This window comes from Miniopterus natalensis, chromosome 2, assembly GCF_054644295.1.
Source record: "Miniopterus natalensis isolate mMinNat1 chromosome 2, mMinNat1.hap1, whole genome shotgun sequence".
NCBI lineage: Eukaryota > Metazoa > Chordata > Mammalia > Chiroptera > Miniopteridae > Miniopterus > Miniopterus natalensis.
This window is the reverse complement of record NC_142082.1, coordinates 36,335,499-36,358,317: the sequence shown is the minus strand read 5'-3', so window position 1 is coordinate 36,358,317 and position 22,819 is coordinate 36,335,499. Positions and strand designations below refer to the sequence as shown.

The window sequence follows — 22,819 nt, the reverse complement described above, 5'->3', positions numbered from 1 at the left end:
CAAGTTATTGAGCCTCTCCAAGTCTCAGATTTCCCTCCTGGGTAACAGGAATCCTTCTGGCCTTGTTCATAGAGGTAAATAGTTTCTGGATAGTTCCCGGTGCAGAGGTGGTATTCTGTAAATAGTCATTCCCTTCTCGTATTCCTCCAGGCTATGCTGTCTGGACATACACACACACACGCATTTTGTTTCACTAAGGGGCTTTTACATTTCACTCAGCTTGTAGCCTGACATACAGTCATGCATTCATATTTGCTGACTAGCTTACTGTGACCAAAGTACAAATGAGAGTAGAAAAAATTTTTAGTTTACTGAGTCTAGGAGAGATTTTAATTTTGAAGTTTAGGGACAATGTTAGCAAATTTGGATCTGTTGTATAAAAGTGGTAGATGATGTAAGGTATGAAATTCTGGAGAAAAAAGGGACAGCCTCTAGTATGCAAAAATTTTTATTTTAAACAACTCCAAATAAAGTATCAAAATACACTCTTTCATTGCGATTTTGTGTCTCAAAACTGCTCTTGTTTCCTTTGTAGGTGTGGCTGGATCTCTTAAAACCTATTGTCAAGCAGATTAGAAGTAAGTATATATGGCGTGTTTAACAGTGATTTTAAATATAAAGCCAGACAGTTTCCTCGTCTAGACGTCGGCTGTCCTGTGGCGTCAAGCAGTTAGTGATACAGATTTTTTTTTTTTACCCCGTGATTGCTTTCCACCATCCACTAACCCACATACTATTAAAATGTACGTTGTGCAATTTTAATATGTGTAGCAATTTGGTAATCAAAACCTTGCCTGGAAAATGAAATGTTGTTTTGATTAACAAGTAAGCTACGCTATTAAGCCCCAGAATAGTTGAGCTTGCCTTGTGTGTGCCCATGGTTCTTATTGTCACTTTTGAAGGGGGAAAGTGGAGCCGTTTATTCATAAACTTGGTGTAAGGTTTTCTGTCCTGCCTCTTCAAAGCCTGTGAAATCAGAATGCAAGTGTGGTTTGGAAAAATAAGGTGCGTGTGTGTGTGTGTGTGCGTGTGTGTGCGTGTGTGTGTGCACGCGCGCGTGTGCCTGCCTGTGTGCATTTCCGAATTTCTGAATGGCAAGCGGAACTGAAGGGAACCTGGCTTGTATTTCGACCATGTGTTGGAGAAAAGATTCAGGAGGGTCTAGGAGAGGAGGGAGAAAAGAGAACACTTGGTTTTTCTCTCCCTTCTCAACATGCCTCAGCACGGGACCTTCCTCCCGTCTCTCTGCTTTAAGGTCAAGTTCAGAGCCAAGCTCTATTCTCAGAGTCATTTAGGTAGTTCTTCACTGCAGCCAGAGCCTGGGCAGAGTCCGAGGATGGTAACAAAGCTACATTTCTTTAGCTGAGCCGGCAGCACGCAATACCTTGTGGGATCGCTTTTCTGTGTGACTAAGAAACCCCACGGGGCCACTTAGAGCAGTTTATGTGGATGTGATAAATGGCACACAGTGTCTATATGGCCCTTATGCAGTTGAAATTGATGTTGAGCTGTCATTTAAATTAAGCAATTATTGATGCTGAAAATGAAACAGCCATTGTTTGTTTAACATTTTATGGGTGGTTGGCCAGTGACCAAGTGGGGGGTGGGGAGCACATTACTGAGAGAAGCGCCCCCAGGCTTGGTAGGTAAAGGTACTGTGGAGTCTAGAATGATGACATTTGTCCCTTTCATGACTCATGATAGGAAATGCTGATGGTGGAAAGGAATCTCCTAGCACATTTAGCAAATGCTGACAAAGAGAGTCTGCCCCTGTTGAGCCAGCACTGGGTGCTCCTTTTCATCTCCATGTGCTTTGACTAGCCGTGGGTGACAGAGCAGTCATTTTTACTTAGTGCTAGCATCTACTTAGCTTCCGGTTCTCTAAGGATCTGAGTGTCCTCATTAAATTCCTGTGTCTGTGACAATGACTAAGAAGAAGTAGAGTGACCTTCCCCATTTTGCTATTGTTATTTTGTGACTCAGAATTGACATGCGAGGGTTTTTGTTAATTTTTAGATTGATTAGGGAAAAGCCCAGCTTCTATTTGCTTCAATATTTGTGTATATTGGCGACATCTTCGCCTTACGATATATCCTTTTTGTTTTCTTCCTAAACTTGAATGTGTTAGCATAGAAATTATGATACAGCATCTATTTTTGTGATAGTGAAAGGAAGAGCAAAAAGACATTTTCTGCTTTCATATGAGTACTGTTAAGATTGGGATTTCATTACAGTGCCTTATATTTCATAGAACATAAATTCATCGCTATCATTCTAAACAGCAGAAGCTGTAAGACCACCCTTATATTGTAGCTAATACATCAAACAAACTCTGACTCAGATTACAGATTATTATTTTATAATCTATTTGTTCTGTTTTAATTCTGAAAACAAAATTTATTACTCTTCTTCATATTCTCTCCCTGACCACCCCCTCCCAATAAGATGGTTTATAAGACACTCAAAAGGCTTTGGCTGACTAGGGCGGGGGCAGGGCCTCGTCTTGTTGTGGTTTCTCTCCAGGCCTCAGGAGAGCACCTGGCGTATAGGTGCTAGATACATATTTGATGAACACATTAGCAGCTCTACCTTGTAGAGAGTTAAAAATAATAAATTACATTATTGATTTACATTTCCATCATCTCCTTTTAAAATGATCTAAAACTTGGACTAAAGCAGTTAGACAATTTTTTTTTTTTTATAAGAGAAATGTCTTTTAAACCTGAGTAAACTGAGAAAAAGTTTAATACCTCCATGTAATACCTTTGTCACAGTTTAAAACAAACAGGTACCTCTTTCCCCACAGTGTGAAAGTGTGATTTAGTAACTGACTTAACCAGTTGTTCAGTGACTTGCATGTCAGCAGGTGTACTCTTGGCTACTTGGAATGGACTCATTTGGTATATGATATACCCCAGAAAATCTTTTTTTTTTAAATATTGCATTTGAAACAGAAATCAATAACTGCTTTACTGCTTTTTTTCTTCTTCTTCTTTAGGGCCAAAGCATGTTGTTGTTAGGTTTGTGGTGAAATTCTTTCCACCTGACCACACACAACTCCAAGAAGAACTCACAAGGTTAGTGGTTTGGCTATTAATTGCTATGGGGTGCTGAGGAGAAGAGAAAGTTAATGTTCTGAGTCAATTTGATTAAATTTTCTGAGTATCTACTTAACCAGCATTTACTCTGCGCTTAAGAGTTTAACCCCCTCTCTTCCAGTTATGCTGACAAGCGTGGGGGTAAGCAAGTGCCACGTTTTCCCTGAAGCCTGGTTTCTACACTTGATCTTAGCCAAAAGGCAGAGAAGCAATGAGGTCTGGTTTCTTTAAGGCTGTGATATGAAGTGGACTGGACTTACCCTGTTACTGCCATATTTTTCCTCTTATCTATCACATCACAAGATGGTTTTGGAAGGTGAATCTCTCCTGTGAAACCAAGATGTGAACTCAGAGTTTCTCTTCATTGCCGTCAAGGGTGGGTGGACAGGAACTGTAGGTCAGTTTCTTTGGCAGCTTGGCCAAGTGGGAGAAGCGGGAGCGTCTGTCGGGCCTGGCTTTGGCTTTAGTCCTGCCTTTGATAGCGGTGTGACTGGCCAGTTACTTGTTCCCTCTGCACCTGTCTCAATTCCTCAGTGTCATTGTGACTATAAGGCTGGCTTGGCCATGGGTGTTTTGAGGATAAGCACTATTACACATACAATGGCTGGAACCCAGTAGGGATGCCCATCACCATCGTCACCATCATTGTCATTATCTTCACTACTACTTATTTTACAATTTGTGGTTTCTAAATGATTTCTAAGAGATCAGAGCCCAGTGGGAACATGTGAAGATAAAATGCCTCCCTTTTAAGAGTGCCCTTTGCGTACACTTGTCTGACCAGCCCAATTCCTGCCACACTGCCTTTCAAGCTGTAACTGTTTCAGACCAAGGCTATCACAGTTCCTCATCCTCTCATCCCTGGTACAGAGCACAGTATCATGGGTGGTTGACCGTCATTTATGAAGAGGGAATGAAGTGTGTGCACTGTGTGCCAGCATTGTTCTAGGCACTGGGGATATAGTGGTGAAAAGATAAGCCTGCCTCTCATGGGAACAGACAAAAGGATTAAATAAAAATATCAGATAATGGTAATGGCTCTTTAGGTCACTGAAGTAGGGTAATGGCATAGAAGGTGACTGGGTGACGATTTTAGATTGATTAGTCTGGGGTGCCTCTCTGAGGAAATGATGAGGGCCTGCCAGTCATTTTCGGAGGGAGAGCTTTCCAGGTAGGCAGTGCCCAAGGCAGGAACAGGTGAAAGGTGTCGATCATTAATGTGTGCAGGCATGACAGGGACCTTGAGGGCGAAGTGCAGTGAGATGGGAGAGAGGCCTGGATGTACGTCCTGTTGAAAGACGAGTTGCCACTTGGATGTTGTGGGGAGGTTGACAGCAGGGAATCCAGTGAGAAAGTGAGTGCCGCCACCCAGGCTGAAACGATGGCAGTGGGGGAGGTGGTAGGAGTGGAAATGGAAATGTGTGGCTGCATTTGCAATACTTGCTAGAGGTGGGGTCAGTCCATCTTGGTGACAGGTTGGGCATAGAGACTGAGGGAAGTAGAGGGGATGCTTAGATTTGACTGAAGCAACTGGCTGGGTGGTCGTGGTGATGATTAAAATGGGAATGGGTGGAGGGAAGGCATGGATTGGGGAGCAGAAGAGAGTCAAGAGCTTGCTTTTACAAGGCTGCGTTTGAAATACCTACTTGACATTGTGTGGATGCATCAAGAAGGGCATTGGGCACATGAGTGTGGATTCCAGCGAGAGGCGAAGGTTTTGTATTTTCTGAGTGGGTCACCACTGCTTGTTTGCCTCCACTTACAATCCTCAAATCGGTGAAGCAGTCAGAGGCGGCTAGGAGCTGCAGAAGCCCTCAGCCTCTGGGAACTGTATACAGTTTGCCAGAATGCTTAAGTAGAGGAGAGGCAGCTGGAGCCACTAAACCCAGCTGCATAAGACAGAGAGGCCGATGACACATCTTTGTGTGGTGTCATTGGGGCTACTGTGTCCCAGGTTCTGGGGCCAGCCTTCCTGTCATGGGAACATGCACTGCTCCAAGCTCAGAGTACTGAAATAAATCTGTGGGCGAGTCTAGCTGTTGGTCAGCAGTGTGCTTTTTCCCCCCCTGCGTCCGTCCCACTGGGCCTTTATCCTGCTTAGGAAATTGGCAGCATAAATCCCCTTTCCCCCACTTTTCCTGCCTTTTCTACTTTGCAATGAGTTTTGCACCTTTTCAATTTTTATGACTCAGTGCCTTTAGAGGTTTGTAGTTTTCTACCATTCTGGTCCTTGTTATAAAATTCCATACAACTAGTTACCCTCAGGCCAAGTGTGTCTGGTATCTTGCCAGCCGCTCTGGCCGATCTAGTAACTCCCTCACGTTACACAGCTCAGCTGGATGCAGCGGGTTTAGGATTTTGTTGTCTGGCTCCCACTGCTAACTGACACTTTCCTGAAGAGAGAATTCTTTGGGCTCAAGGGTGAATAAAATTGATACGAAACTTAGAAAGCTCCCCATTGCTTTCCACTTTGTCACGAGCTATTACGTGAAGAGCGCCTCCCAGATCCAATGTGTTGACTCCCACACTTAAACTCTGGTGTAAGCAAAAATTGAACGATGTGACCATTGAGACGCCGGGGACTTTTCTATAGCAGATGGCAAGTGAGGGAGGGCTTAGGAGAAGGCCTGTGTGGACAGTGCTAATGTAGGCGAGGGACGTGTGGAAAGAGCGAGACAGAAACGGACCTGCAGACTATAGTTTGACCGGCTCTAAGTGACTCTAGCCCTGAGGTTAATTCTTTGGGCCTCCAGGAATAGCTTTCAGCTTCCCATTTATATAGATGGAAGATTACATTGCACTTGGCAGTTAAACAGGAAGCTGAATTCCTGTCTATTTATCGAACTGCACTTTTGGTGAAACTCTGTCCTATGGACAGAAGGAGAAAAGCACCAACTCTTAGGTGCAAGTTTTAAAAGCTAGGGTGAGTTCTTTGAAAAAGAAGTCACCAGGCCTTTTGATTGCAGAGCTCTGAGTCACTTTTCTGGTGCTGATGAGTTTAGGCACACTTCTCTTTGGCGTCTCATCCTCAATCAAATCTAATTTCTACTCGGCTGCATTTGTTTAAGCAAGAGACCCTATCGGAACTTGCTGCTGGGCAAAGTCTCCTTAGACTGGCAGATAAATTGGACATGACACTGAAGAAGAAAAAGAGTCAGACCTCCTATATGAAAATAGACATGTGTAAAACCAGGCATCAGGTGGGTGTGATTTGCAACTCTTGCAGTCCCGGGAAGTGAAGCCCTTCTTGACTAGTCCACCACTGTCACCTCCTTGCTCCTCACATCCTCCCAAGAAGATTCCTTTTTGAGTGCTTTGAGTGTTTTCCTTGTGTTTACTGGTTTAATTTTATTTAGTGCCTTCTGAGTACATCTTGGGCTTTAGCTCTTGTGAATTTGATTGGAATTGTTTCAGTTCATAGGACAGAAGGTGTTGCTGAATCTCTAATGTTAGCATTGCAGCCAGCCTGCTCGAGAGTCATCAAGAATCAGTACCCAGGAAGGTCCTTCTCGTATTACAAGATCCTTAGAACAGAAAGAGTCAGCATACTTAGGGTGACAAGTTCTTCCCGCAGTCCTCAGCATGCCACTTGCCCTCTCACTAAATGTGTGATCTTTCAGAGCCCCCTGCCATCTCACAGCCCACACGAGACTGTCACCAAAGGCCCCCAAAGCCTGCCAGACCCTGAATCCATCCCTGTGAACACGGGACCCCCAGTTTCAACTTGAGATGGTAAAATATTCAGAATGTAATGTTCGTAAAATATAAAGCCCTCATACTTATTTTAAAATTAACCATATAGCTAAGAATTAGAGCCTGTAGCTCTAAGAATTAATTGTTGGGTTGAAAAGACAATAACCAATACCTAATGCAGAAAGATGGTTTATTCTGCCTCCTCTTATATAAACCTATATGTCAATGTTTTTTTATTTTATATTCTCTGCTCTTCTTCCCTTGGACTTCCCTGAGAGAGAGAGAGAGAGAAGAGGGGGTTGAGAAAAGGGGGGGGAGAGAATGTGAGAACATAAATAAACATTAGGGGGGTTGGATAAAGGTCAACTGTTAACTGGTGGATATGGGGGTGATTTTGTTTTGGGCTTTTGTTTTGTTTTTGATGGTTACAGAATTGCCACTTGTTTTTTAGTTCTTAATAATGGAACTTTCTAAATGACTTAAAGGGTATTCTTTTTTTAAAAAATATACATATTTTTTATTGATTTCAGAGAGAAGAAGGGAGAGGGAGAGAGAGAGATAAAAACATCAATGATGAGAGAGTCATTGATCAGCTGTCTCCTGCACGCCCCCAGCTGGGGATTGAGCCTGCAACCCGGGCATGTGCCCTGACTGAGAATTGAACCACTATCTCCTGGATCATAGGTTGATGCTCAGCTGCTGAGCCACTCCGGCTGGGCTCATTTTTACTTTACTTAAAAAGTTGCTAACATTCATTGAATGTGTTTATTCTAGTCACTGTGCTTTCCATGTATTATCTCATCTAATGGAAACCTGGTTGATCTTGTTAAAACTTTTAAAAAAAAATTAAAAACCCTTTGTTTTTTTAAAAAAACATATCTTTATTGATTTCAGAGAGAGGAAAGGAGAGGGAGAGAGAGAGATAGAAACATCAACGATGAGAGAGTCATTGATCAGCCGCCTCCTGCTCGCCCCCGACTGGGGATCAAGCCCGCAACCCAGGCATGTGCCCTGACCAGGAATTAAACCCCAATCGCCTGGATCCTTAGTTGACGCTCTACCTGCCAGGCAAAAATAACCCTTTGTTATTACAAAAGGAACCAATGCACAGTGTAGGAAGTTAGAATATACAGATAAACAAGACTAAGAAGACAAAAATACTGTAGTCCTGTTGCTCAGAGATTAACATTGTTAACACATCAGTGTGATGTCCTTTCTGATTTTCCCCCCATGCGTATATATGTACTTTTCATCTCATCTAATACTCTGGCCATACTCAAATTTCCCTATTTGTCCCCCAAACGCCATTTATACCTGCTTATTCTAAAATGAAATTTACTGAAGGATCACATATTGCATCAGGTTATTATGTCCTTGGACCGCTTTTAATCTAGCAGAGTCCCTCTTTTTTTCCTTGAGATACCGTCTTGGTAGAGAAGCTGGACCAGTTGGTTGTACTACAGAATACCTTACCTCTTGAAATGTCTGATTGATTGCTTTCTTGTGCTATTTAGCTTATTCCGCTAGCCTCTGTGTTTCCTGAAAATTGGAAGTTAGTTCTAAAGACTTGACAGATACAAGTTAAGCATTTTTGGCTAGAATTCATCATAAGTCATGTTGTGTTCTTCCTATGTCATTAATGATGCTAAGATTGATCATTAGGAAGGTGATATTGTGATCTTTCCATTATGAAATAAGGTCATGTTACTTTGTCTCTATGCAAATATCCAGTTTCCTAAATTGTTTTTATACCAGTTAACAATCCTTGCCAGAGTCAGTAATTTCTTCAGAGGCTGTAGAATGAGGATCTTCTCATTCTGTTATTCCTGCTACATCATTAGGTAGCCTTCTTCTGTAAGGTAGAAGTGTGCCTCATCCACTTGGACTATCTGTACATCCTGAAGTACCCCTCCTCCTGGAGAGGCAGAGTACATGACCACATTTTTGCCTTGGGTTACCAATGCTTGAATGAAGAATTGCTTTAACAGTCTCCTCAAATTGGTGATACATTCAGCTTTTGTTGTTTTCACTTTTTTTTTTAGTAGCGTTATATGAACCCTTGAATTTTCATTATTTCCATGTCTTTCCAGTCACTTTAATAACTCTTGTTGCTATTCAAGCTGCTACTTTGGCCAATGGATGCTCCTTCAATATAACACATTTATTTTTGGAAGCTGCCTTGCTTTCTGGCATAATTTGATATTCCAGGCTCATTTTGAACCTTTCCCTACCCTGGAATCTACCATTTCTCCAAGGACCTACCCCTGTGTCCTTTCAGTGGGCAATTGGGTGAGAGCCAGAGTCTGATTGCTAAGGGTTTCTAGGCAGTGGTCAAAACTAATAAATGTCTTTTCTAAAAGTTTATGAGTTCATACTGATATTTTCAAATCAATTTTAACATTGCACTATTTTTCCTTAATTTCTTTGTTTTATAAATACCTCTTTTCTCTTTCACCAAAAAAGTTTGTGCTTTATCCTACAATATAAAGAAAAAAATTTTTTAATTGATTTTTACACATCTGGAAGCTGAGGCTTATGGAAGTAGTTAAGTGAGTATTGCACCACAAAAAAGACACCCTTGTCTTTCTGTTTCCTGTCGGCAAAGTTCTTACTAACCATAATTAACTACTGCTGTTGTCTGAGCCATAAAGCCATTTTTTAGTGTATTTGATCTGTGAAAAAATTTTAAATGTTTGCTTTACCCTGTAAAAATATATAGGGTAGTAAGTTACTGTCTTATGTTTTTATCACTGTATCTCTTCATATAGAGTGAAATGTGTTACTCAGTGTGTGAAAAGATTACAGCACCTGATTCCTGGGCCTTCAAGGGAGGCTGTATTTACGTGGCAGTCAGTGGCACCAGAAATCCATTCCAGCCTTGCGGACTTTCTTTTCCTTGGTTTATGTACCTTTCTTTAGTTGATCACTGTGTGGACAGGTTGCCAGGGGTGAGCCTCGCTTAGATGCTGCCCTTCCCGCCCTCCATATGCCCATCTCTGTGTTGACGATGCCCATCTCTCTGTGTATTCGCAGGTACCTGTTTGCTCTGCAGGTGAAGCAGGACCTGGCCCAGGGTAGGCTGACGTGTAATGACACCAGCGCTGCCCTGTTGATCTCACACATTGTACAATGTAAGTTCTGTTGGTTTCCTTTAGAAATCATGTTGGAGATAACACAATGATTTGATTGATTGGAAAGAAAATGAGATCCACTAAAACAATAATAATGTTTTTATGTTCTTTTGCTGTTATCGTGAATACTTAGGGGTAGAAAAGAATACTCCTAATTTCATTTAATATGTGTATTCCCCCAAACATTGACCCAGGAATACTGTGTCCTGGTTTATCTACCCTTTTTATGGTCTTGTGCAATTGTTGACATCTCAGTTGTCTTAAAGGAGAAGCTTGGAGGGACGGGGGCCAAGTAGACTAAACTTGTTCTGTCCTTTATCATTGACTGTGGACATTAGCTGTAGGACATAAAACTGTCAAAGATTTCACTTCTTGTATTCTGCACTCTAGAGTTCAAAACATATGAAGCTAGACTGGATCCTAGTGATGATTCAAATGAAATATTTTAACTTTCTTAATCTAGACAAAGGACAGATTAGATTGTGCTCATGCTAAGGCTTACTAACAATCTACCTGAGCACTTTTTTCTGGCCAAGGCAGAAGTTACTTGAAATGGAATATATATGTGGTGTTTCAGGAAGATAAATTATGTATATAGACCAAAGTCAACATATATAAGCACTAGTATAAAAAAAATTGTGCTATCATTTAAAAAATTCCGTTGTATACAAAGTCGTCCCATATAATCAGCCCCATCCCATTCGGGTAACTGCCCAGTTAATAAGACTTCCAAAGGTTTGTAGGAAATGTCACTCCTAATAGTCAGCTAATCAATAATCACCTTAGTCTAATATGATGAGGTGTTTTTATAGACCATGCTACTTTTTTCTTTTTCTTTTTTTGCATATGGGCATTATCGAATATCTACCAGACTTAGCAGAGAGATGTTTTCTTATCAATTTGAAAACCGATGTAAGAAAAACAGAACAAAAAATTAGGTATCCTTTATTCAACCTTACTATGTTGTAGCACTATGTATAGTATCTCATTTAATTCCATAACAACCATGTGAGATCTGTAGTATTATTACCCCATTTTTAAAAATGAGGACGCTTTGGCACAGAAAATTTTATAGCTTTTGCCTTTTGTGTTTTACCTTCCCTCTTCATGTGACAGTGGAGAGAGGAGGGCTTTGGATCAGGCAGACCTGATTTCTATTAGTTGATGGATGACCCTGGCATGTTGCTACCCCCCTCCCACCTCTTCCTTCTTGTGGAACATGAAAATAATAAAACTTTTTCATAAGGCTGTGAAAATTAAACGATGGCACAAATACCCAATACATGTTAAGTGTTCTGTAAACATATTCTCCTCTCTTTACCTCACTCACCTGCAACCCTCCCTTTCCAAACAATGGAACATTTTAAAATGAAGCTTCCTTATTGGGATAGTAACTTGATAAAATGTTTATGACCCAGGGCTTTTAATATTCCTGATGCCATTTAGTCTTGTGCCTATTTCCTCCTCTTAAGTTTCTTCCTTTTTACAGTCTGTCAACGTAGTAAATCTCACTCGCACATATGGAAGTGCAGGTTCACAGCACTCAGAAAACCATGTGTTCGTCTGATGGCCCCTCCTTCTTAGCAACAGAAGCTCAAAATTCCCCGAGAACCTTGAGTTCTCCAGAGAGAATGAAATAGATCTGTTCAGAAGTATGCCTGCTATTTGCATACTATTTATTCAGTGATGAGACACACAATATTTTTATAATCTTCTGATATTTTTAAAGCCCCACTTCTGAATTTTTAAGCATCCCATGCACTCATTCATGGAAGGAGGAATTTCACAATCCTCTGTGTATAGTGTGTTGATTAAAATTATTGATGATTATGTGCATTACTTGTAAGGTATGAGGGAGTCACCTCATCTCCCTTTTGCAAAAGCTACATCAGTGCTGATGGAAAATTACCTCAAATGAGCCGTATGTTCATCTCATGAATATCTGTATACACAATCTGAATTTTTTTTTAAATTGTCCTCTCTTTTACTTGAACTCATGAAGTTGTCTTTCAGATTGTCTGTATTTTCTCATTTGTTTCTCTGTCACTGGCCTTATATAGATAACCCCTGCAACATTTTTAACTTTTAATTTTCTTTACTATGAATCAGTTAACTAGGACAAGTGATGAAGAATCAATCACTAGATAGCCCTGATGTTAACATTCCACTTGGGTAGCTCAGAGGCTGCATCTTCAGGTTGTGTGTCTCCATGCTGAAGATGACATGTGGCAGACGGATTGTCCAAGCATATCCTCATGAGATTTCATTTAATAAAACCACAGGTTTTGGGTTGTTCTTATAATCCCTATTCTTTGACATGAGTGGACTGCTATGGAACTTAGTATATGCATAAGCTAATATGGCACCTTGGCATAAAAATACTTTAAAATATTAAATCATTTCTTGAATATTTGTCAGTTTTCAAACTCTCCATATATAAGGAGGAGCCTATTTTCGTATTTCAAAGAAGGGAACTCTGAAGAGAAAGTGAATTTCTTAGTCATATAGTACCATTGCATTTTAGGTGGGCAGTGAAAGGAAAATGACTCAGGAAAAAAAAAAGATAATTAGGTGTATTGACCCTGATGCCAAAGGAAAAACTGGAATTCTTAACCCTTTTATTATATTGAATTATGGAAAAGTGTGTTATTAAATCCATACCCGTTAAGAAGCCCAAATCTAAAGCTCTCAAGAAATTAGGATTCAGGTGAGTCCCCCATAAGCAGTCAGTCCGCATTGTTCCACACACAGTCTGTATTCGCAAATCCACCTGCTGTATAAAAGTTACTTGTAACCCCCAAATCAATACTTGTGGTGCTTTTGTGGTCATTAGCAGACATACACAAGATGGTGAAAAATTTGAGTTATCCCACGCACACACTCCCAGCTGAGGTCAAAAGGGCCGCATCCTGCCTTCCTCTTTCAGCTCTCACACCATAAACAAGGGTGCTTTTTCCGGACTGTTTAGTGCCGTGCTTTTGCATTTTTGTGCTTTTTGTTGGCGATTCCCCTGTTTACAATGGTCCCAAGTGCCATATTGAGTTGCTACCTAGTGCTTCCTCAGTCCCGAAGGCTGCGATATGCCTTACAGAGAACATAAATCCGTGTGTCAGTTGAGCTTTGCTCAGGCATGAGTTGTGGTGCTGCTGGCTGCAAGTTCAATGTAAATGAATTGATAATGTATATAAAATATGATGTCTTTCAACAGAAGCACACATAGAACAAGGTCAGTTATTTCCCCTGGGAGCAGTGGTTAGTATTTGCTAATTCAGCGTTCATGGGATCTTCATAGAACACAACTGCTGTGAAGAGTGATAGTGAACTGTTCTTTCTTGAGGCCAGATGGAAGGAATTGCAGAAAAGTCCGTGCCACCATCATCAAGGCCACCAACGAGGATAGCAGTATGGCCAGAGAGGCCCCTCCTCTTCTGTGCTGTGTTCTGTGATGGAGGGTGGCAATTTTACTCTATCTAGGGAGGGAAAAATTAGTCTAGGAAAGGCGATTAGGAAATCGTGTTATTGATCTGTCAGAGCTGCAGGAAGTGAGTGATTGATTCTTCCAGCTGGTGCCAGGTGAGTTGGCACTGTTTTATGCAGAGCAAATATTCTCAGTGGGTGAGATTCATGACAACGTATAGGCCATATCCTGCAGGAGTCCTGCAGGGGCATTGGCTCAAGTATAACAAGTTGCTTCACATGAGGAAATGGAAGGTAGGTTTCATAGCAGCAGTTCACTTGCTTTTACTCAGAACAGCAGGGCGCTGGTCATTAGGCTAGTTTTTCTTAAGCTTGTAACACAGATTACATGATCCAAAGAAAAAGGCCTGCTGTCCCAGAGGTATTAAACTGGTACAAACAGAGCTGGAGCTGCTGCTGTTAGGGTACAATTATTATTTTAAAGCTCTATCCTTTAAATTTCCAGATTACAGCAATCTGGGGACTATGTTGAGGTTCCATGAGAGAAAGATGCATCCTATTTCTTGTAGATGAAAAACTTATAAGCACTTGTAGTCTGACTAGTCATTTCTGATAAGAGGACTACAAGAAATTTAGCAAGTGGCAATAGTTTTTTTTACCCAAATTAGATTACGTACCTTTATACCTATTTACAGCCTATTTCCCTACATGATAAAACGTTTTGGGTTTGCACTAATCATTGTTTTATATAAGGCTTTCAAAAGTTGATTTTGTGAAGCTCTGAAATGGGGGCCTATTTAGAAGTCATGGGTCATAAACCACATGTCTTGAATTACTGCCCGGAACAGAAGTGACCCCAGTTGGGTGGGGAGGAAAGAAACCCCAGGAAACTTGGATGGCCAAGGATGGATAATTCTCAAGTTTTCTTTCCAGCTGTTAGAAATGAGAAAGAGTGGAAACCATTATTTTATGTTGGAGCAGTTGTTAAATATGTCCTCACGTCCACACTTCTGACATCTAGCCTTGTGATACCCACCAGCTGGGATCGCTTTCTGTTGTCAGCTAGCTTCCAGTTTGCTAGTGGGGAGTATTCCACTGGGGATGGAACAAATTGTGGAGTATTAATCATATGGGCTGGTTTTTCTTTCTCTGTCTGTAGCCGAGATTGGGGATTTTGATGAAGCATCGGACAGAGAACACTTAGCAAAAAATAAGTACATACCTCAGCAAGATGCACTAGAAGATAAAATTGTGGAATTTCACCATAACCACATGTAAGTCTATTTGTTGCTTTACATTTCCTTTCAGCCGTTTCTCTCTGTCCTTCAGACATACATGGGTACACACAGAGAGACACAGTAGCTATTGGGAAGAAATAGGCAAAGTGTGAGGAAAGGAGAAGAGCTCTCAGAAATGCAGGTTACCCGCTCAAAACCAGAGCTCCAGGCCTCTTGACTTTTCTTACAGTGAGACCGGAGCATGCGGGAGTTTTAGTGCACCCCATGCTTTGGATTAAAAGGGAGAGTAAAAGACCAATTAATAGGAAATTGGGAAAGTGACATGGTACACTAGGGGCAAAGGAAGAATATCGTGAAAATCTAGAACTTTTGTACCATCTCCACTCTGTTTTGGTTTTTTTTTGTTTGGATCAGTAAAACATTTTCAAAGGATTCTCTGTGCCTTTTGTTTGTGTTGTTGTTATTTGAAGGAGGGCACTTGAGTCCTTATGATAACATGAGAGAATGGTGCCTTGAACTTTGTTTGCAAGTTTAGGTCTATTGTGAGTGACTAAAAATGTGTTTTAACACGACGGTGTTTTGCTTTTATATGACCTTAAAGGAAACTCTTTTGAGATTCAAAAAAAAATTGGCCAAGGTTGAGATAGACTTTTGGGGTTTTGAGTTACACAAGCAATAGAGCTTTTGTTCTAGCTGCTCGACTTTGGGTTATAATGAATGGGAGGTTGGGTGTCATCTGATCGGGTAGCCCCATTGTTTACGGTGAAATGCCTTTTATTTCCCAAGAGAAGCTCCTTAATCTCAAATTAATAGACAGGGGGAATTCAAATCTCCTGGCCTTTCTCTTTAATTTTTGTTTTGTCAGTGGACAAACACCAGCAGAATCGGATTTCCAGCTCCTGGAGATCGCCCGTAGGCTGGAGATGTATGGGATCCGGTTGCACCCGGCTAAGGACAGGGAAGGTACTAAGATCAACCTGGCTGTTGCGAACACAGGAATTCTAGTGTTTCAGGTAAGAGCATTAGAACACAGCTCAGTTCCCTTGGTGATGGAGAGATAAGAGTTCGCCCTTCTAGTCTGATTCTATTCTGGGTGGTCCACGCTAAGACCTCTGATATTTTTAGGTGCGCAGGGAAAAACTAACCATCTAAGGGCTTCCATTTCTTTCTAGGCACTCAGCTTCCAGATTCCATTTCACTTGCCCTTGCTGTGGTTGGGGGATCTATCCTTATAGATTTGTTTGCATTTGTTCACCTTGTAGGATCACAGAAATCTGTATCTATATGTGGACCTGTGCTTAGAACATGTATAATGGGATCAAGATTTTAGACTCCAAAATAACCTTTTCCACATTGGCCTGTGATAGTTATGTGATTTTTTTTTTTAAACCTAATTTGGGTTTTATATAAGCTTATTTCTTTTTTCTTTTTTTAATATGTTTTTATTGATTTCGGAAAGAAGGGGAGAGGGGGAGAGAGAGAGAAGCATCAATGATGAGTCATTGATTGGCTGTCTCCTGCATGCCCCTATTGGGGATCCAGCCTGCAACCTGGGCGTGTCCCCTGACTGAGAGTCGAACCGTGATCTCCTGGTTCATGGGTTGACGCTCAACTACTGAGCCACTCTGGCCAGGCTATATAAGCTTATTTCTGATTTACCGAACTTAAAAAGAAAAGTGTAGTATCCTCTTGTAAGCTAGAACAGTTTCATAAGTTTATAAAAGCCACATCTGTACTGCAGTAATTTTGTGACAAAACACGCATGGCCCTTGGATGGATCCTACCCGTGTTTTCCTTAAGGATATATAATTCTCTGCCCTCTGAGATGTGTGCTCTTCTGATCACACTGCTATTGTACTGTTTTACTGATTGGTGCTCCTCTTTCTCTTAAGAGCTTCAGTGACCTATTATTGACATGCAATAAAATGCACATATCTAAAGGGTGCCCTTTGATAGGTTCTCCTATATGCATATCCTGTGAATCCATCAGTGAAATCAAGACAATGAAAATACTCACCAACCCCCCAAATTTTCTCAAAGCTTCTTTTAAACAAAAGTAGGTAATCGTACTTTGGCTTCAGATAGGTGTGAAGAAAGCATCTGCCTTTCTCATGAAATAGGGTCAGAGGTCACCCAGATTAGAAGGTATAAAATGTGTACATGACCTAAAACTTTTTTGAGCTCTGCCAGGTTTGGTTACATTTCCTCCTTCATATTTTACCAAAATAGCCTGTGATTCTCTGCTTCTTTATCAGATGTTTATGATGGACACTAATGATCACAGACCTGTGTCCTGAGAAAGGAGTTAAGATTGGGATTCACATGGGATCGTAGGGAGTGACGTGTTGAGAGCAGTGTGGTATTTGAGTAGGTGACTCCTCCTAACAGTTTTGGACCTGCAGAAATAATCTAGGAGTACCTGATGAGGAAAACTAGGGTAAACTAAGTGTCGTTTTCGGTACTACCATTAATTTCAAAATTAAAACCCTTAAACATTTCTAAAAATGAGAGTGGGGAAAGAGGTGCCTCACATTTGTATTAATTTGCTTTGATTGTGTTTGATACAATCCAAATACTGAGAATTGCTCAGTAATTTAATCATGTACAAAGGCTGTATCTTGGAATGAACCTTCTTGTCGGTGCCTAATTGCTTCATTCTTAACCGACTTAAATAAATGGTCCTGGTATTCAGATGGAGGAATTCTATTTTCAGTTGAGATGACAGGACAGATGGGAGCTGGTGTCTGGCAGCTCCCCTCTGCTTCCCCACTATGTCCCACATGGCTATATCAAAGATGAGGAGGTGTGAGTCCTTCCCGGAGACTGTTCTTTGGCCTAGAAGATAGTGGGAAGGTGGGGCCTCCCCTCCCAGGTTCTGGTTGTGCTCTTGGAAGCCTGGTGGACCCAGGAGCCAGGCCATGTGGACAAAAGGGTGATTGCCTACCTGCGGTGTTGCTTTCTGGACGTGAACAGCAGCTGCTGGCTAAGGCACATGCTCAGGAATCTCATTCTGCCATGTTCACTGTGTGATTTTGGTCAAATTAAAATATATCCTTGCTGCAGATTCCACATCTATAAAATGAAGATAAGAAAGGCTTCTCACTGGGTTTTGTGTAAGGTTTGATAAGATCTGTAAAGTCCTTAGGCCAGTGCCTGGCATGCTGTAAATAATGATCGCTAATTATTGTGGTGGTTGTCATGGTTTTTATTTTTATTTATCTTTCTTTTTTATCATTCCCTTGGCTAGCCTCTTTCCTCCCTGGAGGCAGACTTAGTTGGGATGCCAACTCATGTAATTAGTGAGAAATAACGATCCAGGAACCCGCATCACCCCACAGCTGCAGATCTGTGGCTTCTCCAGCAAAATGCATTCTTCCCGAGCCATGGAACATCAGCCCTCCTTGCAGTTCCCCATAAGCAACACATACCAACACCCATGCTACTCATGCATTTCCTGGCTCACTGGCTGATTCCGTTCTTCTTAGGGCTTCACGAAGATCAATGCCTTCAACTGGGCAAAGGTGCGGAAGCTGAGCTTCAAGAGGAAGCGCTTTCTCATCAAGCTCCGCCCAGATGCAAATGTAAGTGGCTCCCAGGAAAGAGGGGAGACCCTCTGAGCCGGCCCTGCGAGCCCTTGGGATGGAGTGGCCCGTGCTAGGGCAAGGCTGAAACCAGCCAACAGCCATTCAGGTGTCTGAGTGTACAGAGGGATGTATCCAAAGGCTTGGTAGCTACACAGCTGTTGCTCTCAGTAAACAGACGGTAAAGGCTAGGTAGCACAGATGTGTGCCTAGGGGGAGGGTCACTGCCAGCGCAAACACCGGCAGCCCCTCCTGACAAACACCCTGAGCTCTGCTGTTGCTGCAACCAGCCTCTGGGTCACCTGAGACCCTCTTCAGCATTCTGCTGTATTCCAGGCATATCCCTGCCCACATGGCAGCAGTCCCCATCTCGAGTCCCTGCTGTTGTCCCAAACCTCTGATGGTGCGTTCTCATGAGCTAACCACGTCCACTTCCCACAGGACCCTTACAGTGCTGCTCACACTGGGACTGGGTCAGAGAAGGAAGAACAGCATCCCCTTCATCTGCCGGAAATGGCATTGGAGGAGCTGGATAATATATCGCTGATGTCCCCAGCCAGTACTTGGAGTTCTTTTTCCCATGGAAAAAAGATTATAAATGGACTTCTAGGCTTATAGCTTAGCTACAGTATGGATTAAATAGGCTTTTATGGCTTGACCTCGGAAGCAGGCACCCATTATAAGTTGTTTTCCATGGGAAAATGCATTTTGTGGTCCAAAAGGCTGATTTACACATGAAAAATTACAGCACAACTCGTTTGTAAGTTGGGTCTGCACTGCCTAGAACTGTGAGATTTCCCCAAATAGTTGGAACTGCTGAGAACGTTAAGGACTATGGTAACTTTTGTTTATGTAATGTGGCCACTTAAATTGGGGGCATTCAGTCTGGGAATAGAAAATTACCATATCCCCTTTCCAGAATCAAAGGACAGGAATTTTTCAGCCTTGAGTGATACTTTTGTGCTCCAGAAAAAAAATGTTCATTTCCCATATGGTCCCTGGGGCCACCTGGAGGCTCAAGCCATATGCTTTTTGGTAAGGAAGAGACTTAAGACCAATGTTTAAAGTTGGCACGAACCATGAGGGAGAAAACAGAAAAATTGTGTTGCAGTTATTTTAAGGAGGCAAAAAAGGAATTTCAGTACTTGGATTTTTTTTTTAGAAGGAAGTGTAAGCCAAGTACACATAATTTATTTATGAATTTTGTCAAATGAAATGTTACAACTTTTGCTACATACCCCTGGTTTCTGTTAGTTTCTCTAAGGAGTTCTATGGGGAAGAAAATGGTTGAATGATAACTGTATTTTGTCATTAGAAACAGCTATATTTTACTAAATATGTGAATTTATGGTCATGCTATAATAAAATGCACATTTGAACTTTTATTGGATATATTTATTTTCTGTCCCTTTTCTCATTTTTCAACGTAGTGTCTGTGGGTAATTTAAAAAAAAAACACCAGAGTGATACTTTTTCTCTTTTTAGAGCTCCTACCAGGACACCTTGGAATTCCTAATGGCCAGCCGGGATTTTTGCAAGTCCTTCTGGAAAATCTGTGTTGAACATCATGCCTTTTTTAGACTTTTCGAAGAGCCCAAACCAAAGCCAAAGCCTGTTCTCTTTAGTCGAGGGTCATCATTTCGGTTCAGGTAAGGGTTCCCTTCATTCCTCTCCGCCTGCCATATGCACATTTCCCCCAAGACTCTCCTCTCACTGTTGCCTATTGCAGCTGCTCCACTCAGCGAGGGGATGGGGTCCGAGGGGGCCCCTGGGAGCCCGAGGTATTTGCTCAGCCGTCCCTGCAGGCCCCTTGGCGGGCCTCGCTGTGTTCTGTTGGAGTGTCGGTCACCAGGCAGCCTGCCTGGCTGCAGCACACTCTGAACGGGCCTCTGTAATTCAGAAAGGACTCTTCTCTGTAGAAGCAAGTCACTGCTAACACTCCATGCAGCGTCATAGAACGAACGCTGCATAGACCTGGCATCATGCGCCACTTTTTCACTCATTCTTTGAGCACTCTGAGTGTCTACTGCATGTCAAATACTCTTCTGGCCGCTGGGGGATACACAGTGAGCAAAATTATCCCTTCACAAGGCATACAGACTCAGGATGTTTGCCTGATAACCAGACACGGAACTGAGTGGTTCAGTTCATGGAACACTCCCCTTTAGTCGCAAGGGCAATATCAAGAGGCAGAATAGGCACAGAAACACAGTTTTCCTTAGTCTGCTTTCGCTGCTGGCCAGCTGAGAAAGCCCCCAGGTCCCCCCGGACGGGAGGAGGGAAGTGGGGGTGGCGGAGGGCCGCATGTGTAAATGAGAACGCCTCGCTGTCCCCTCTCTCTGCTCGTGGCCTTCGCTGCAGCGGTCGGACTCAGAAGCAGGTTCTCGACTACGTGAAAGAAGGAGGACATAAGAAGGTGCAGTTTGAAAGGTAAGAGAGGCTTCCCTGCTGCTCCCACTACGGGAGGAGCCGAGCCCTTCTCTCCGGGGGACAGCTCAGCTGCTGCTGGGTGTCTCCTCACCCAGGCGTGGCGATCGCCTCGGCCCGTGTTGCGCTGCACAGGGCCGCGGGCAGGCCCAGGGGCGTGTATGCGAGGGCGCGAGGAGGTAAGGAGAGTGGACTGAGGAGGGAGAAGCCAGCAGGGGGCAGGGAAGGCAACGCTGTGAAAACGCACCCTTTGGTGAGTCCTTCGATATTTTGGGGTTTGAATTGAACGCATTTTTATAAACTTTTTAATTAAATAAAGTTTGGAGGAAAATAAACAGGATTTGGTATTGCTGTTGCTAGCAAATGCTTATTGCTCCGACGATGTCCCGGGCAGTGTTCCAAGCTCTTTACGTGTATTAGCTCACAGGCTTCACACCCACGCTGTGAGGTCCGTGCTGCTCCCTCCCTTTCTAAAGGTGGAGACGCTACAGCTCAAAGAGGCTGAGTAACCAGCCCGGGTCTCCGAGCTGGTGAGCGGCCCCTCGTCATCTGGCTCCGGAGCCCACTGCCCTTGAGCACCGCTCTGCCTCCCAGAGAGGGAGACGCAGAGAACCCAGAGGACTGAGATCCAAGGGAAAGGGGGGGGGCAGTGCTCCAAGGACTATTCAGCCCATGTTTTTGTTTTTAATATGTTTTTATTGATTTCAGAGAGAGGAAGGGAGAGGGAGAGAGAGAGTTAGAAATGATGAGAGTCATTGATAGGCTGCCTCCTGCACGCTCCCCACTGGGGATCCAGCCGGCAACCCGGGCATGTGCCCTGACTGGGATTCGAACCACAGTCTTCTGGATCATACGTCGATGCTCAACCTCTGAGCCATGCCAGCCGGGCCAGCCCATGTTTTTTTAAAAATATTTTTCTTTTCTCATTTTGATACATTTGAAAATTACAATAAAGTACATAGAATACAGCAAACACCCATATTTTCACTACTTAGAATTAACATTTTAACATACGTATTTCTGGAGTTCTTTTTCTCCTTTTATCTATAGCTGTTGTTACAGATGTGGCCTTCTTATTTCCCTCCTCCCCTCCCCAGAGGCAACACCTGGCTGCTTCACGTTACTTTGTGCATCCAAAAAGCATATGTAGAGTTGCTCTGGGGTGTGCTTTTTTATTTGTATAAGTGGTATCGGCATCACACTGTACATAATTCTGCATCTTTCTTTCTAAACCCTTCCCTGATCTGAGATCTGTTTTAAGTGTTTTCTGGTAGTTGAGGGTATTTTATTTACCTTATTTTCTGTTGGTCAACAGTCAGGTTGTTTAGTGCTTTGCTTTTGCTGACGCAGATCTGCTGCTGTGGCCGCCCTAGTGTATTCCTTCCGATGCAGGCCTAGCTTGTGCTCCCTCCCTGTACCCAGGCCTGTAGTGTTCAGTGGGCTGTTAGCATGCTCATCTTCATAGAACAAGCCCCATAATTTTTTCTTGGACAGTCCACCATTAATCTTTTGAAGATCATAGAAGAAGTGGTTCAGTTCTCTCTCTGATTCAGACTGTGGGTGTTTCAGAACTTTTGAGTATTAATTTGGAGTATTTTGAAGAAAAGCTGGATGCACATTGGAATTTAATTTTTCTATGTTTATACAGTTTCACACATTTGAGTACCTGAAAAGTTCCTAATGCTTTTTCCCTGGGGAGGAGGGGATGGACAGACTAAGAAAGGGAAAAATGAGGAGAGGTGTTAGTGGCGGTAAGGCCAATTCCTTCTACTGTTGAGTCTATAATTCACTCACAGGGCAGGTCTTCTCTGAACTTAACACTGTGAAAGAGTTAGCTGATGAGTAGTGACTGCCTTTGTTATACCACTGGTCTAGAAAATCATTACCCCAAAAGCACAAATTGATTTCATCTTGTTAGACCATAGCTTGCAATCTAGAGCATATGTGGGCCCCGCAGCTTCTCCCTCCCAGTGACTTTTCCCATAGCTAGATAGTTAGTGCCCCACTAACTACTGTACCCCTCGAGAGGGAGCAGGGTATTGCTGAGAGCCTTCTCATGGTTTAACTAATCCCTGGAACCTACAGGAACTATGGGAAAGAAGACTGGGTCTATTTCCTTGGGGTATTTATACCAGCTACTTTGGGTGTCTTCATTGTTGAGGAAGTGCCTAATGCTGTTATTTTTCACTAAGGAAAAAAAACACACCTCACCTAACTTTAACTCTTCTGTGTTC

General features: G+C 42.5%; 1 protein-coding gene across 1 annotated transcript in view; it reads left to right on the top strand.

Moving 5' to 3' along the window:
* Positions 1-22,819, top strand: part of FARP1 (FERM, ARH/RhoGEF and pleckstrin domain protein 1) — a 256,115-nt gene that overhangs the window by 176,631 nt on the left and 56,665 nt on the right. The window contains exons 4-11 of the mRNA XM_087814260.1: positions 536-578; positions 2,999-3,077; positions 9,825-9,922; positions 14,499-14,613; positions 15,443-15,590; positions 18,063-18,158; positions 19,644-19,807; positions 20,520-20,588. Of these exons, the coding sequence (XP_087670386.1) occupies positions 536-578; positions 2,999-3,077; positions 9,825-9,922; positions 14,499-14,613; positions 15,443-15,590; positions 18,063-18,158; positions 19,644-19,807; positions 20,520-20,588 (812 nt within the window). The remainder of the gene's footprint in view (positions 1-535; positions 579-2,998; positions 3,078-9,824; positions 9,923-14,498; positions 14,614-15,442; positions 15,591-18,062; positions 18,159-19,643; positions 19,808-20,519; positions 20,589-22,819) is intronic.